The sequence below is a fragment of the Amblyomma maculatum genome, chromosome 1 (genome assembly GCF_055883805.1).
Source record: "Amblyomma maculatum isolate TAMU_Amacu chromosome 1, ASM5588380v1, whole genome shotgun sequence".
NCBI lineage: Eukaryota > Metazoa > Arthropoda > Arachnida > Ixodida > Ixodidae > Amblyomma > Amblyomma maculatum.
In genome coordinates, this window is record NC_139344.1 from 405,416,118 (window position 1) to 405,430,592 (window position 14,475).

At 47.0% G+C, this 14,475-nt stretch overlaps 1 protein-coding gene across 2 annotated transcripts in view; it reads left to right on the forward strand.

The window, feature by feature from the left end:
- Positions 1–6,462: 6,462 nt before the first annotated feature.
- The window catches only part of MAPk-Ak2 (MAP kinase-activated protein kinase 2), a 33,107-nt gene continuing 25,094 nt past the window's right edge, over positions 6,463–14,475 (forward strand). The window contains exons 1-4 of one of the 2 annotated variants that reach the window (XM_084595990.1): positions 6,463–6,535; positions 7,682–8,000; positions 9,503–9,642; positions 11,822–11,886. In XM_084595990.1, the coding sequence (XP_084452116.1) occupies positions 7,836–8,000; positions 9,503–9,642; positions 11,822–11,886 (370 nt within the window). In that variant the 5' untranslated portion in view covers positions 6,463–6,535; positions 7,682–7,835. Of the gene's footprint in view, positions 6,536–7,554; positions 8,001–9,502; positions 9,643–11,821; positions 11,887–14,475 lie in introns of those variants that run through there. The other variant, XM_084595984.1, reaches the window with a different exon arrangement.

Consider the following 14,475-nt stretch of genomic DNA (forward strand, 5'->3'; position numbering starts at 1 on the left):
TGAACGGGCTTGGTCGCGGTAATATAGAATTCAGTTGCCCAGCTGGCCTGATCGGCGGCATCTTCGCTGACACTCGCGACACGATCCCATGTATTGTGCAAAGGCTGCAGCTAACTGCGGCTAGTAATATTTTTTTCTGCAGTTAACGTGCGTGGAAGTCCAAGATGTCCGTCGGCTCATCGTGGAACGGCGGCAGAATTCTCTCTGAGGTTTTTGGGAAAAGATGGGCGATCAATTGACTGCAACATTCTTCATGCGGATATCACTGTCTAAGCCCACGTGCGCCATCTGACGCCTGAATAGAGGAGGGGAAGCGGTCTTGCTTTCGAGGTAGTCGATTAGAGTTTGAAACTCGAGGTCCGGGTGTTGCCGTTGTGCAAACCTGCTGGTACTGAACGGACCCAAGAAAGCACCATCGTCATATCGTAACAGTTGTTGCGCAGAAGAGTAGCACAGAAGAACTACTGCAGCAGCTGAAAAAGGGCACCTGCACTTCTACGTCATCTACCTCTACTGCCTGTGGAGCCTTTCTTCTTTTACACACATAATAGACGTGTCACCGTCCCGTCCTCTGCAGCACCTCCCCGATGCGGTGTTACCGCCGGACAGAAGGGCGAAGAGAAAAAGCGCACAGGACTTGTCGCACATCACACAATGACCGCAGTCAGCGTGAAAGTCAGTCGGGAGGTCGCTCGTAATAGGATGTCTTTCGCACAACATGCACAACGTAGTTGCGCTGGCTGCTGTACAATGAGCGAGCTGGTCAGGTTGGTGCAACTTGGTACGTTACGTAGCTCAAGCGACGGACAAAAAGAAAGGGAGGAGGGGGTCTGGGGGGGGGGGGGGGGGCAAAATAGCAGCGCAGTAATGTTTCAAACAGCCCGCGGCGACGAACAGAAGTCCAGACCCCACATGGCCGTCTGATGTGTAGGTAACGAAGCGGAAGGTTGTAGCGATCAGTATCGATCTGCTGCCGACGGTGTATTCGTTGTCGAGCTAGTTGCCTCACTTCCTCCGCGCGCTTAACGCAAGTGACAGTATCGCGGTTAAGTTCAGTCTGACTGTCAGGGTCAGTCTCACTGTCAGGGTCAACGGGTAGCATAGCTCCCAGCGGAGTGGAAACCTGGCGAACAAAGACTAACTAGAACGGAGTGAGCCACGTCATCTCTTGCTATCCCGTATTATACGCTAATGTTACGTATGGAAGAATTCGATCCCATGTTTTGTGCTCTATATCAACATACATGGAAAGCATGTCGGTCATGGTCCTGTTGAGGCGTTCCACCACGCCATTTATCTACAGGTGGTGCGCCATTGTACAGGGTGAGTGAAGCGGGCTGTAAACGCAGCTCCACGGTCTATAATGATAGCTGCAGAAACGCCATAACGCTGGACGATGTTGTGCACAAATAATTTGGCAACTTCAGCTGCCGTGCCGCATGCTAGCGACATAGTCTCGGCGTACCATGTTAAGTAATCAGTCACGACAACATTCCACTGTTTTCCAGTGTACGACTTCCAAAAGGACCGAGGAGGTCCATGCCAATATACTGGAAAGAGATGTTTGGTGTCGCTATTGGCTGCAGAAAGCCGGGGCACCTTACACATTTTTTCAGACCGTCGGGTCTGCCACGAACGCCATTTTCTCACGGTCTCGCTCGTTCACCTTTATCTGCCAATATCCACTTCTCAGACTAAAAAGAAGACATTGACGTCGCATAGTCGGTCAAGCGCATCATCAATCCGGATGAGTGGGTATACATCCTTTTTAGTAACGTTATTCAGTTTCCTGTAATCAACAGAGAACCGCCGTTTTGTCTTTCTTTTCTAACATGACCACCGACGACGTCCAGTTTTGTTGGCGGCTGTATAACATCGTCTGGAAGCATTTCATCGACATATGTTCTAATAGCCTCAAGTTCGTTAGGCGAAGCACGGTATGGATGCTGGCAAACTGGTAGTGTGGCCACGTCGCTGACGTTGCGATGCTTGGCTACAGGTGTACGTCCGACCTTAGAGCCAGTCGCGAAACAATGCTCGAAATCAGCTAGCAGGGACGGCAGAAGATTCTTCTGATGCGATGGCAAGCCTGGATTAATTTTAAGGCAATAGCCTTTAATGGCGCATGCTCGCTAACTGCGTCCGTCTGTCCGTCCGTAATGCTTTAAGTGGGAGGCGGTAGCTAGCAGCTGACATGGCCGAGCACTAGCTGACTGGATGTAGGGATTCCTGCCATTGCATTTGGCAGCAGCTGCCAACTCGGGCCTCTCCTTTCATATGGGAGGGTAAAATCAGAATCATGCCTGACAAGACCCTTGCATTCATGTTATCTCTAGGCCACCCTGTCACGTTAATATGGCTCGGTTAAAGCAGGGCTCTATATATTGGCTGATAGCTTACGCTATCGCGTCATCGCAAAGGTGGGAGTGAAAACAAAGAGAAAGATGTGCCGTAGTGCAGAGCTTCGGCCTACCGCGTGATAGTGGCTTTCGCTTCATCGCAGTTTAGTAATCCAAAGTGCCCCTAGAATGTTTAACCTTATCAAGGGCTTTGCATGGTACAGCATCATCGTTAAATGTGTCTCTACGCAGCACATATTCGGCAACCTATCCACACCATAAAGGAAGGCGACAGCCGTTCCCTAGCATAGGGGCTGAATCTCATTGGTGATGTTCATCAGGAAAACACTCGCAACATCCATCATGCAGTTTGACAAGACTGCGTGCGATAGCTACTCCCTTCTCTAACAGCGAATGGTGGCTGTCCAGAATGCCTTCGTAGTCGTGAAACGAGACATTTTTCACTAGGACCAGCACACTGGACCGTAGTGGCAGCATTACGTCGTCTTCTCGACAATACGCAGAGCATTTATTCCTGGATCTTCTGTGCCACTATGCGCCACAGCCTGTTTCGTCGAGAACTTGACTCGTGCTTCCTGTAGGTCGATGACAGCACCGTTCGCTTGCGGAAAGTCGAGGCCTAGGATCAAATGCCTCGGACCCTCACGCAAGACGAGCTAACCGACGTAGAGAGACCGCGTGGATACGAATTCGGGCTATGCACCTTTTGGCCGGAGTGATGAGGTGACCTTCAGCCGTGCGAATGCTAGGGCCCAAAACTGGCATTAAAACTTTGCACAGAGCCTGGGCGAGGGCATGGCTCTTCCCTGAATAGTCTGCACCATGCAGTATCAAGTAAAGCGATCGCGTCAATTCTATCAATCGTCACACACAGATCAGAGGTAGCGCTTCGGATGCTGTCGCTACCCAGCCCCTGTGAGAAATCAGCGTATAGGCGGCGGAGGATCTTCAGTTTTCCCGACATCATCGGTCTTGCCTCCAGAGGCCGCTGGAATTAGTTTTCCCGGCGTAGACCGACAGAACGCCGCTCAGGTATGGCGGCTCGGCGAGGTATTGGAGAACGGTAACGCAGAGAAGACGAAGATCGAGAATCATAGCAGTCGATCGTATGTCACAGGATTCTGACTGGCCAATAGATGGGCTTCGATCTCTAGTGACCGTTCACCGTTCCACGAGCAAGGATTGTCGTGTGCGAAACCGAGCAGACCAACTCAGCGGTACGGGCACGCCCTGTAAATATGACCCGCCTCACCACAGTGGTAGCACAGGGGCCGAATGCCCGGTGCACGCCACACACTTCCGTGGCCGCCGATGGGCTCCAAGAGCAGGCACGCGGGCAAGATTGGGCTGCTGCACTGCTTGATTCGTGGTGTTCACGTCGTAGCCGGCTGCTGGTGCTGGTACCTGACAGCGGATAGATGTGCAGGTAGGGTTGACGTCAAGCTGGTGAGGAACGTCAGAGAACTGCTGCTGGACTGAACGCTTGTCCCGGATGACTTCAGACAGCGATATAATAGAAAACGCGCTGGAAGACAGCAGGAGGGCTTGCAGTTTTTCTCTGACGATCAACCCGATAGGTCACGTAAAACGGTCACATCGCTTTCTAGCAGCGTCGACAATACGCTTATGTCCCGATCGCACTGGCGGGTGATTTGCAAGAGTTGTTCCCATGATGATCTCGTTGGTGAGAAATTCCTCCGGACAGAGCCCGCGAACAGCTCTTGATTTACACCACGCATGAAGTGGCGAAATTTCTTCTCTGCCATGGAGGAGCGGCAGCTGGCTTGAACATTTGTGTCATGTCATCCACATACAAGCGGACGCTTTCGTTCGTCCACTGGTTAAGGGAGTGTAGCGTTGCTTCAGCTTTCTCCCAGCGGTCTGCGTTGGCGAATGTAGCTAAGCAATTTCGGCGAAACGTCTCCTAAGTAGACAGGGTGCTCTCGCGGTTCTTGAATCAAATCCTAGCAGAGTCCTCGAGGGCAAAGTTGACGCTATAGAGCTACGGTCGTCACTTCTGCCGCTGTAGTAGGCGATCCGCTCCACTGTGTCTAGCCAGTCTTCCGCATTTTCGTACTCGCCGTCGTGGAAAGATGGCATGTGTTCGCGGCGTGTAGTAGAAGATAGGCGCCGTGGACCTACTATATGTGGCCATTTTCAGTGTGACTGTCGGTCGAGGCTGAATCGTCCTCGGGGGGTTGGTTGGCAAGAGGTTTGAATTCAGGTGACTCACCACAGAGGCGGCCCAAAAGCTACAAGCTAGACCAAGCCTACCTTGCGGCATTTTGCACTTTTTAAAATAGCTCACCGTCTCAGTGATGATTTAATTAGATCACCACACGTTTTGGACTTTGTTTTCTTTGTTTCTAAAACTTGCTGCCTTGTTATTGTGCCTGCCCGCAAGGTTTCCGGCTGTTCTGAAGCCTCTGCAGAATAACTCTGAAACGAGAAACAACGACACATAAACTTATTGTATGCAATATCGCGAAAACAATCAATTCAGTAGTATGCAAATAATCATATATAAGCTATATACCTAGAGGTAGCCAATCACTTTTCATGCGCACGTTCGCTTTCGAGGCTGCAATCAGTAAACTGCTTCGCTACATAGCAAAAGTTTGGTTTTTATAACCATATATCTCAGCTGTTGGTTCTATCTGTGCTGTACAATAATAGATAAAAAAAAAGTGCTGGACAATGCTGGCATCTTTCTTTTCTTTTTTTTTAATTTGTGTTATCTGACATGAATTAGCTTTGGAGTCTGATTCTGGGCATTAAAAAATGCTGGTAAATGGCTAGTATCTCTTCCTAACGAGATCAGCTCGCCTGTAACCCCCTCTGTTCGTGCACAGAACATGAATAAACCTAACTGCACCATATCCGGGTCCGCACGAACAGGATACTTTATCTTAACACATCTTCCTTGTAATTTCTGCACACTTTCAACGCGCTCAAACTGGTTAATATATTGGTGAAACATCTTTCATTATTGGGCAATAAACTGGCGAATGAGCTATAACATTACAATGTATAACTCTTACAAGTGCTCATAAAGCACATTCGTTGACATCGCGGCTGCAATCACGCAACGCCTTAATTCCGCAGGATGCAGCTGATATTTCATAGGACTTGATTTCAGGAGCTCGCACGTAGCACAAATGTCTAACGAAAAAATATTTCACTGCTTATAATGTCTCATCACGCTGTACTGCTGTAGGCCGAATCATAGCCTCCTCTAGTATGGCCGAATACACACGCACATTTGCAAAGCTTTTCAAGACGAACGACCGCACGCGCGCTGCCTGCAGCGCATAGCCGATGTTAACCAGGCGATAACTTTTTGTACAATACTGAACAAAAGAAAACCTACTTTACGAAATTCGCTAGCCTTCACAGCACTGTTAAAACACAACGCTATCAAAACACTGGAAGCAAAAGAGTTGCCTGTGGAGCTAGCCGTCGGCGGTCTGCAAGCGGATCGAGGACGGCCTGTTGTTTCTGCCGCTCATTAATCAATGGCCTTCAGAATATCCTGTATCCCATTCCAGAGGAGTTACCGCAGCTTGAGGCAATGCACGACAACGTTTTTTCAGCGATATGAGCGCTATACTATTGACGAAATACAGGTTGAAACCGCACGCCAGCCAGGAACAGCTGCACAAACGAAACCATGCACGTACCACGTGCCGTGAACGAAACCACAGGCAGAAAATACCCGGAAATCTTGCCAGAGCTCGAAATTCGCCTGATAAAGAAAGCCACATCGCTCCATCCGTGATGCATAGTGATGCAATATCCACTGTCGTTTGCAATATACAGGGTCTTCAATATTTGAGGGCCGAGTTTTAGAACATTTCTATGCAAAATCTACTACCCCATTCGAGCTGAAATAACGTTCACAAAGTAGCAAAATATAGTAGCAAAAATACCTAGATTTTCCGGAATCGACGGAAAACTGCTCTCGGCGGCGTGCACAATTTTCGCAGAGTCGAAAAGCTTCTTTGACATGGTGCGTCATCTGTCGAATAGCGAGGCAAGCGCCATTCCGGCACTTGGCGCGCTTTCCTCGCTGTTCGACAGATAGCGCACAATGTCAAAGCAGCTTTTTTTACTTTCTTCTGCGAAAATTGTGCACGCCGCCGAGAGCAGTTTTCCTTCGATTCCGGAAAATCTAGGTAAGTACCGATGTTGAATCACTTATCAGATAACGTAGACCGTATTTTGCTACTTTGTGAACGTTATTGCAGCTCGAATGTGGTAGTATATTTTGCATAAGAATGTTTTTAAAACCCGGCCCCCAAATATTCAAGGCCCTGTACATATTCTAGTTTGCAAACTTGCACATTGTTGTTAAATGCTAACACGCTGGCAAATGAAATCAGTCGGAAAGTTGCAATAGCAAAAATTTTTCGCTGTAACTAAGATGAAAAAGAAGGACAAACAAAGTAATTTTTTTCAGAATGCAGTACCGGCACTGGCGGCATAGAGTTAATACACAAACATACCGGCAGTACCGGCCTAATCAGATGCATACCGAAACAAGTATCTTTTTGAAGCGGAGTTTCCCAACTGGTATGATAAAAAAAATTGTTCCTAACAGAATCCTCACAAATGCACTTTCATGCCTTAAAAGTGAACAATATATCCTTCTGTATTTGCGACGCATCGCGATTCAAAATGCTTTCAGTCAACGTTGTCTTCTTTTTTTTTTTTTTCTGCCTCTGTACAGCACGGGTTAAGTGCAGAAACAAGTACACTGATTTCACCAAAGAGAAGGTCTCCCGATCACTGCAGGCACCATGCAGGCAAAAATTTGCTTGTAAACCTTCCCTCCTGCAGCGAAACGGACCGTGCCATTGAAAACGAAACGGATCACAGCGCCCCTAATGTGTACGCGACCGCTGTAGCAAACCGAGGGGAGCCACGACACTTAAAACTGTCTAAAACGAAGAGTCTTATTCTTCGATAACAACATCATTCCTACGGAAAGTTTTGTTCTTCCCATAACTGAACGTGTATGGCCCTAAGAATAACCTCTTTGATTAAAATAATGGGGGGAATCACTTTTCGCAATAGGCATATACTAGCGCCACTACACCACTATTGTTTCTATCCTAGTGGCTAAAGGCATGAACTAAAATATACGCGCTGTAGTGCTATGTGTGGATCGTGGCTGTGCGATCTGCCTCACCCACATTCGAGAGAGAAGGTGCGGAGGGCACAGCGAAAAGTAGTGGTGGTAGTAGTAGCGTCAGCGTCTTTCGGATTTGTTGCATGGATTGGGGGATTTCACCTTTGCTCGACACTGGCTGTCACTTCAGGGTTTCTCCCGAGTACTGCTGCAGTCGTCGGCTGGGTGGCCCTCAGCTGTGTCCGCAGGCGCTTGACGAGCGCAACGCCGCCAATGTCATCGTTCTCCTGAGGCAGGTCGTCTTCTGTCTCCGCGCTCTACTCAGTACCGTGCTTGAGAGCAACATGAACGATTTCGCCAAGTTGGGCAACGCGCGGCCGCCGCTGCACCCCAAATCGTCGCCGATCACGCAGGATTACTCCATATCGGACCATGTGCTTGGACTCGGCATTAACGGCAAAGTGGTCCAGTGTCACGACAAGGCGAAAGGTTCCAAGTTCGCCCTCAAAGTGAGTGCCACGTCTATTTTTGTGCCTCCGAGGTTCGGCTCGTCGGTCGCCTCTCGGGCTGATAGCGGAAATCGTCATCTTGTGCTGCGATAACCGGCGGGCCCGCCGCGGCTTCTTTATGCTGGTGGAATGCAGATCGGGGGTAGATGCGTCGTAACCGTGGCTGTCGCTCTGCGCTCATCGCTTGACTAACCTTCCCGGCGTCGCGCATCGCTTCGCTGCGGATTGCGTCGCGCGCAGGCCAAACTCTGCGATCTCTGCCATTGTCGACCTTGTGCAGACCTGCACGGAAATATATGTGGATCTTTTCGGATGACTTTGGGCACTGCTTATCGCTGCTTGTATTGCTGCCGCGAGTTGGCAGTACCTCAATGCACTCCTGGCTGGCACCTTAGATAGCAGCGAGGACTGCACAAATGAGGACTCAAGTGCTTGTGTTGTAGCATTGTGCGCTGGTGACGCAGTTTTGTATTTCTAGGATCGCTGAGTTTCCGCCACCAGCATCAGTGCTCGTGCTTTTTCTTACTGTGTTTTCTTGGGCGTTGGTTTCTCTTAGATGCAAAAAAGAAAAAGCCGCTTCGTGACTATCTACTTTGGAATACTTTTGGATAGCTGGCAGTTTGGAGAATTAAATCGGCCAGTTTTGGCACTTGTTGTCATAATGGTCCAGCGACTGCTGTTGCTTCCATAAGAACCAATTCGTTGGAAGTTGACGGCGTTCAAAGCTGGAAAAAAAAAAAAAAAAAGAAGAAGAAGAAGAAGAAAAAAAAAGTAAAGAACGCGGCCTTGAATTCTCACTCGTCTGTTATCCTCTTGAGACCCAGGATGCATTGGGGTCACAGTTTTTCCTCACTCGTTCAAAATAAGTCGACAGGATTGCGTAGGTGAAAAGTGTTTTCTCCACTGTACTACTTGTTCCAGCCCAGTATGAGGTCCACTATACTAGGCTCAGAAATATATAAGGCTAAAGTAAGCGTGTGTATGAATTAGATTTTGGCTCCTGTGTGCTTGCTTAATTTTGATATAAAACCAAAGCTATGCTTTCAAACTATGTAAAAACATCAAAGACAATGCCTGCTTCTCAGGCAGATGCATCAATGCCGCCATGTTAAACATTGCAATTCTGCAACTTATTTCTCCAGTGTGTTTTGGTGGGAGTTTGTACAGTTTAGTTTCATCAGTGCTGCATAGTTGCCATCAAGAGATGTTTAGCATATTGGACAAATTGGTTTTGTAAGGATGAATGCCTTGGTGTAGGAATATTGGGGCAAAAGCGTATGCCCCACCTTTGGGACAAAATTCTCATAACCCAGTATTAGGTGATTGTGGTGCCTTCTAGTCCGTGTGGAATCGTTCCATTCTAGGATCGTGCTGGAAAAGTGCAGCTGAGGTCGCATTTTGCTTTGGCTAGAGCATTCCCTGTCATCAACAGGGTTCTGTTGCACTAGTGGTTGACGTACAAAGCTGGTTGAGAGTACTGTGGCTTGGCTTGAATGCGGCAGGTTCTTCGAGATAATGTGAAGGCTCGTCGCGAGGTGGACCTCCATTGGCGGGCCAGCAACTGCCGGCACATTGTGAACATCGTGGATGTCTATGAGAATGTCTACGGTGGAAACCGCTGCCTACTCGTGGTCATGGAGTGGTGAGTGAACCTTGTTCGTGTTTCAAAGAATTCACCATGGAACATGTTTTTAAATTTCACAATGAGGGATTTTTTTCAAGGCATTTGTATTGTTTAAGTAGTGCATTCATTTGACATTTGTTTTCCAAGACGTCACAGAATCCTTGGTCTGAGACAAGAAATCACATTTGTTTTTCAACTTACTCTGTTGTCTGCCTTCTAACATTATGCGAGTCATTTCCCATGCAGTCCAAGTTGAACCCTTTTCGTCAACCCCATAGCTCTCTTGTCTTGTTCATCCTTGCATTGCTGTGTGATAGTGTAGTGTTGATAGTACTTTAAGTAAACAAAGTTAAAATTCCTCAAGCAGCTTTAGCATTTTGCCCCATGCAGGAGGAGAGGGTTATTGCCAAGCTTTCAGAGTATCTTCGATTGCTTAGCGTGCTGTTTGACCTCTTTTGTAACAACATGGAGAATCAAAATACTTGATGCATGTCTTTTGCAAAGTGCAATTATTAATCACTGTTCAGTCCTGCGATTCACTGCATAAAATCATTCCGTCTGGGTCAGAGGCTGGTATGGCTGAGGGGAAGGGATTTCCTTGCGTGAATTCCGCATTCTAGTTGCGTTCCTCTTGACGGAGCAGAGAGCGAAAGCCTTTCAGAAGTGCGCATTTTGTATGAGCTGCTCAATTATAGCACACAATGGGGCCTTGTGACGGCGACACAGTTTTTCCCGCGCACTTGACTTTATGTGGGGAACAAAAACAGTGGGGTGACTAGCGAGCGTTTTAACCAAGAGGGAATGTTTATTTTTCCTTCTTCCGGTGCTTGAGGCCTTCACTCCAAGGACCACTTCTCAGACGCTGTGTGTAATTTCTCAGTCACAATAATGCGGCTCCTTGTAGCACAAGGAACAAAAAAAGAAAGTAATGCTTCAAGCACGTAAGGGTGAAGGAGGGCAATACATCACAATGCTGACTTCAGCTGGTTCTTCCATTTCCGAAAGGCAGACGTATATGCATGCACAGAAGGGAAGGGAGGTCAGCTGGAGAACTGCCAAGTTCGCATGCACAGCACACAACAAAATTACAAACACGGATCCAAAGGACGAGATAAACACAAACACATTAGGTGGAAGGAATACAGCCAAAAAGGCCATTATAAGGTTACAAAGAATAATACTAAAAGAAGCATGTCAGAGCCATAGGGGACAAATAAAAACATAATAGGCGTTAAAATCGTAGAAATGAAACAACCTTAAATGCCGTGAAGAGGTGCACGTGACAAAAGCACTAACTAAATGGAAGTATGATTAAGATGCATGTTTTGTTAGTACCATGGAGGGAGTGCTGATGCAGCTTGGGACAAAAATTTGCTGTCAGGCCCAAGAAATTGGCACTGAAACTTCTGGCCCCTGTCAGGCAAGTAGGCAGTCATGCTCCAGACTGAATTTGCTCAGAAGGTGGTCTCAAGTTTTTTTCTTGCGGTATAGCTTAGATGACAAACATTTATATAATTCCTTTGAAGCTTGTTGAAAACAACTGCCTGCAGAAGATTTACTGTTTGTTACGGGTTATTATTTTTGAAAATGGGTCTTTAGGGGCCTTTTAGGTAATTCAATTCATTTTATGTCGCCAAATACATGGTTGGAGCACTTGGGAAAAAGCCTGCTCAGTGCAGCTTTGATGAGAAATCAGTCCTACAGCTCCTTGCTTGACGTCTGTGAAAGCTGTTGAAATTTTGTGTTTTCACAGTTTGTCATACTGAGCAAGTGGAGCTTTGGATTAGTTATACAGGGAGGTGTCTAGTGCAGCGTCCCTCACTTGACTCATCCTGGCTGTTGCCTCTGCCATTGCGAACTCACCTCAACTGCTGGTTTGACTGTATGCAAATCTGGGATGACCTGCAGTGCTGCTATCAAGATAGCCACTAACACTGCCTGAGTGAAGCAGCTCCAAAAGACTGGCGTTATTATGAGGTCGTTTGCCCACCCTTTGTTTGCACAGGCAAATCTGGAAAATAGTGGGCAAGGTCTGTGTGTAATTACCCCGAATAAAAGGAACCAGCAGTTAAGGCTAGAAAACCGCTTAACGCGAAAGATTATTGAACTCTGTACATGCAGGAGACAGAAATTGAAGTGTTCACAGAAAGATGGTTGTCCAGTCGGGTGACCTCTCAATTTTTCTGTTCCCACACAGCATGGAAGGTGGCGAGTTGTTCCAGAGGATCCAGGAGCGAGCCGAGGGTGCCTTCACCGAACGAGGCAAGCATCAAAGCTTTTGCTATACAAAGCACACGTTGCTCTTTTTTTCTGCCGCATATTGTGGCGCTGGCTTACGAAGCAAGGTTTAGTTTTGGATCAGTCGACATCCGAAAACGCCATATTCTGTGCCCAGCTTTCTGAGTTCATTCATGAAGTTTGCGACATGTTATTGAATCGACAAAAATAATTTCCATTAATATTTGTAGGTAAAAAGTTTTTTCAAGTGATATCCCATTGAATTCTTTTCAGGCGAGTGTGAAAGTAAGCACCATTAAAAACATTGTAGAAAAATAATATGTTTTACTTTTACGCATCAAACTTTCTTATAATAAAAATTGCGCAATGCATTCTGCTTTTGTATGCAGAAAGAAAGTTGCAGCACCGAACATTTTGCACATTTTAATTAAGTATTTTAACCTGAAAACCATCATTTTTGCTATTCTTTCTAAAACTCTACGCAACAATTATGATCAATATAAAATTGTCAAGCGGCCCTTTGCAACATGTTGACTGGAAGGTAGCAAATATATTCCTGGAACAAAAATGCCCCAAGTTACAAATTTTAGTATTTGGCCACATTTTCAGCTATAAATTTCGTACAGTAGTGTTCCTAGTAAAAATGTAAAATGTGGCATGATTGTTAACTAGGTTTTTATGACGTTGGTCTTCTTCTTTTTGGGAGACAGAAAAAAACAAACTTGGAAGCTGCACCACTAGATGTGGTCGTTGTTCCATAGTGCTATGGACAGAGTTGCTGTGCCGCCGTTGCTCACAATCTGTCGGTTCGCCCATGTACCCACACCTTGAGCGTAGCCAACATTGGCTCTTCTCATGGGCTGTGTTCACAAGAGCAGTGGAAAAGCAAAGTCGCCTCTGCTTTCTCGTACCAACCTCTCTTCTGGAACCGACTCTGTCCACATAGTAAAGAAGACATAATGCAGTTGCAGCATATAGAAACAACCAAAAAACTCCGGCAAATATCTTTGAGTGACAATACAATGAAACTATATGCCATGCCACATTTTGCATTTTTACTAGAAATTTACGGCTGAAATCATGGTTTAACAAAACTTGAAGATGGGCTAGATGGTGCATCGCAATTTGATGAAAGGTAAAAGCGCACAGGAAGACACACACTCGAGTGAAGACAACACAGGGCATGCGCTTTTAAAGGGAGACATGCGCAGCACATATCAATAACACAAAGACAGAGTTAAAATAAAGAAAACAAAATATTACAAAACACGATCAAAAAAGCTGATATCTGCCTTCCAGAGCCGCACCGACGTATCGCTCTTACACTTATCTTCCCTTCCAAAAGTCCACACGCTGTCTTATCGGCCTCTGCCCAGGATCTTAATGTCACTCAGTCGCGGCTCGCACGCATTGCGGTTTGCGCATTCGGCTGCCAAATTTGTCCCTCCACCGCAAATGCCGTGTCCTGTGTCGTGAGCGTGTCCTGTGTTGTCTGCACTCGAGTGTGTGTCTTCCTGAACGCTTTTACCATTCGTCAAGTTGAAATCATGACAGAGCACTTTTCCGTAACTGCAAAGGAAGAGCAAGGATATGATGCTCCTTTGCCATGTTGAAACAGGGCAATGGAACAGGGAAGAATACACTCCATGGAGTGCATTGGAAATTGGGGAAGTATTTTTAAAGGCCCACTGTCCACCCTCTGGTCGAAAATATTTTCTTCCCTGGTGACTGTGAGACTTTGCCCCCAGAACGCAAGGCTGCAAAATGTTTTTGAAGAGTAATTAATAACGCAGTTACAGCCACCACAATCACCCGATTTTGTCATGCTACTCTCCTCCCATTCCCTCGCAGAGGTTTTTCATTCTCTTGCTCGGTCGTCTAGCCTCCGCAAGACAGATTCCCCTTCCTCCTCCGCGTTTGGCGGGAGGTGGGGTGTGGCACTCTGCGTGCTCGAAAAAAAGAAGGGCGAGGAAGTGCGCGCCTCTGTATTCAGTCCGGCCGTGGCGAGGCAAAAGCGCGCAGTGAGCTCGCCCATTCTTTACCCGTCAGTCAGCGAGATGGACCAATAGATGTCGTTTGCGACTCCAACGTCAGCGTTGCCGCTCATAAAAAAACGGGAAAGCTGGTTTTCTGAAGAGGAGGATGAGAGAGCTTTGATTTGTATTTTTGCTGCTTTGCGGCGTGCATATCGCCGTAGCATTTTGCACAGACTATCTCCTGTACCTGATCGAAGCGCTGGGCTTCTTTGCTTAAAAGGTCATTCCCTGGACAGTGGCCCTTAAAGGAAGTATGCCAGCAGTGCTCAAATGGCCTTTTCTCTTCCTCACACTTCTGGCCACTTCACCCACCAAGTTTTGCAGCCATGAAGCAATGCAGTGCTATGTGAACCACTCCTTAAAGTGTTCTATTTTTATGGGACAGGCGGTTTCTGCAGGCATATCACGAACATGATTTTGCCGTTATTCCACGTGATGAGCAAATTTTGTGCCTTCCGGAGTATTTTGTAAACATTGTGACCATTTCTAGTCTTGTGGTGTTGTTGCTGCATCAAGCAGAGCATTGCCCTTGGGCCAAAACCGAGTTTGGGTTTTGCTGTGGTGTTATTGTTTTGAA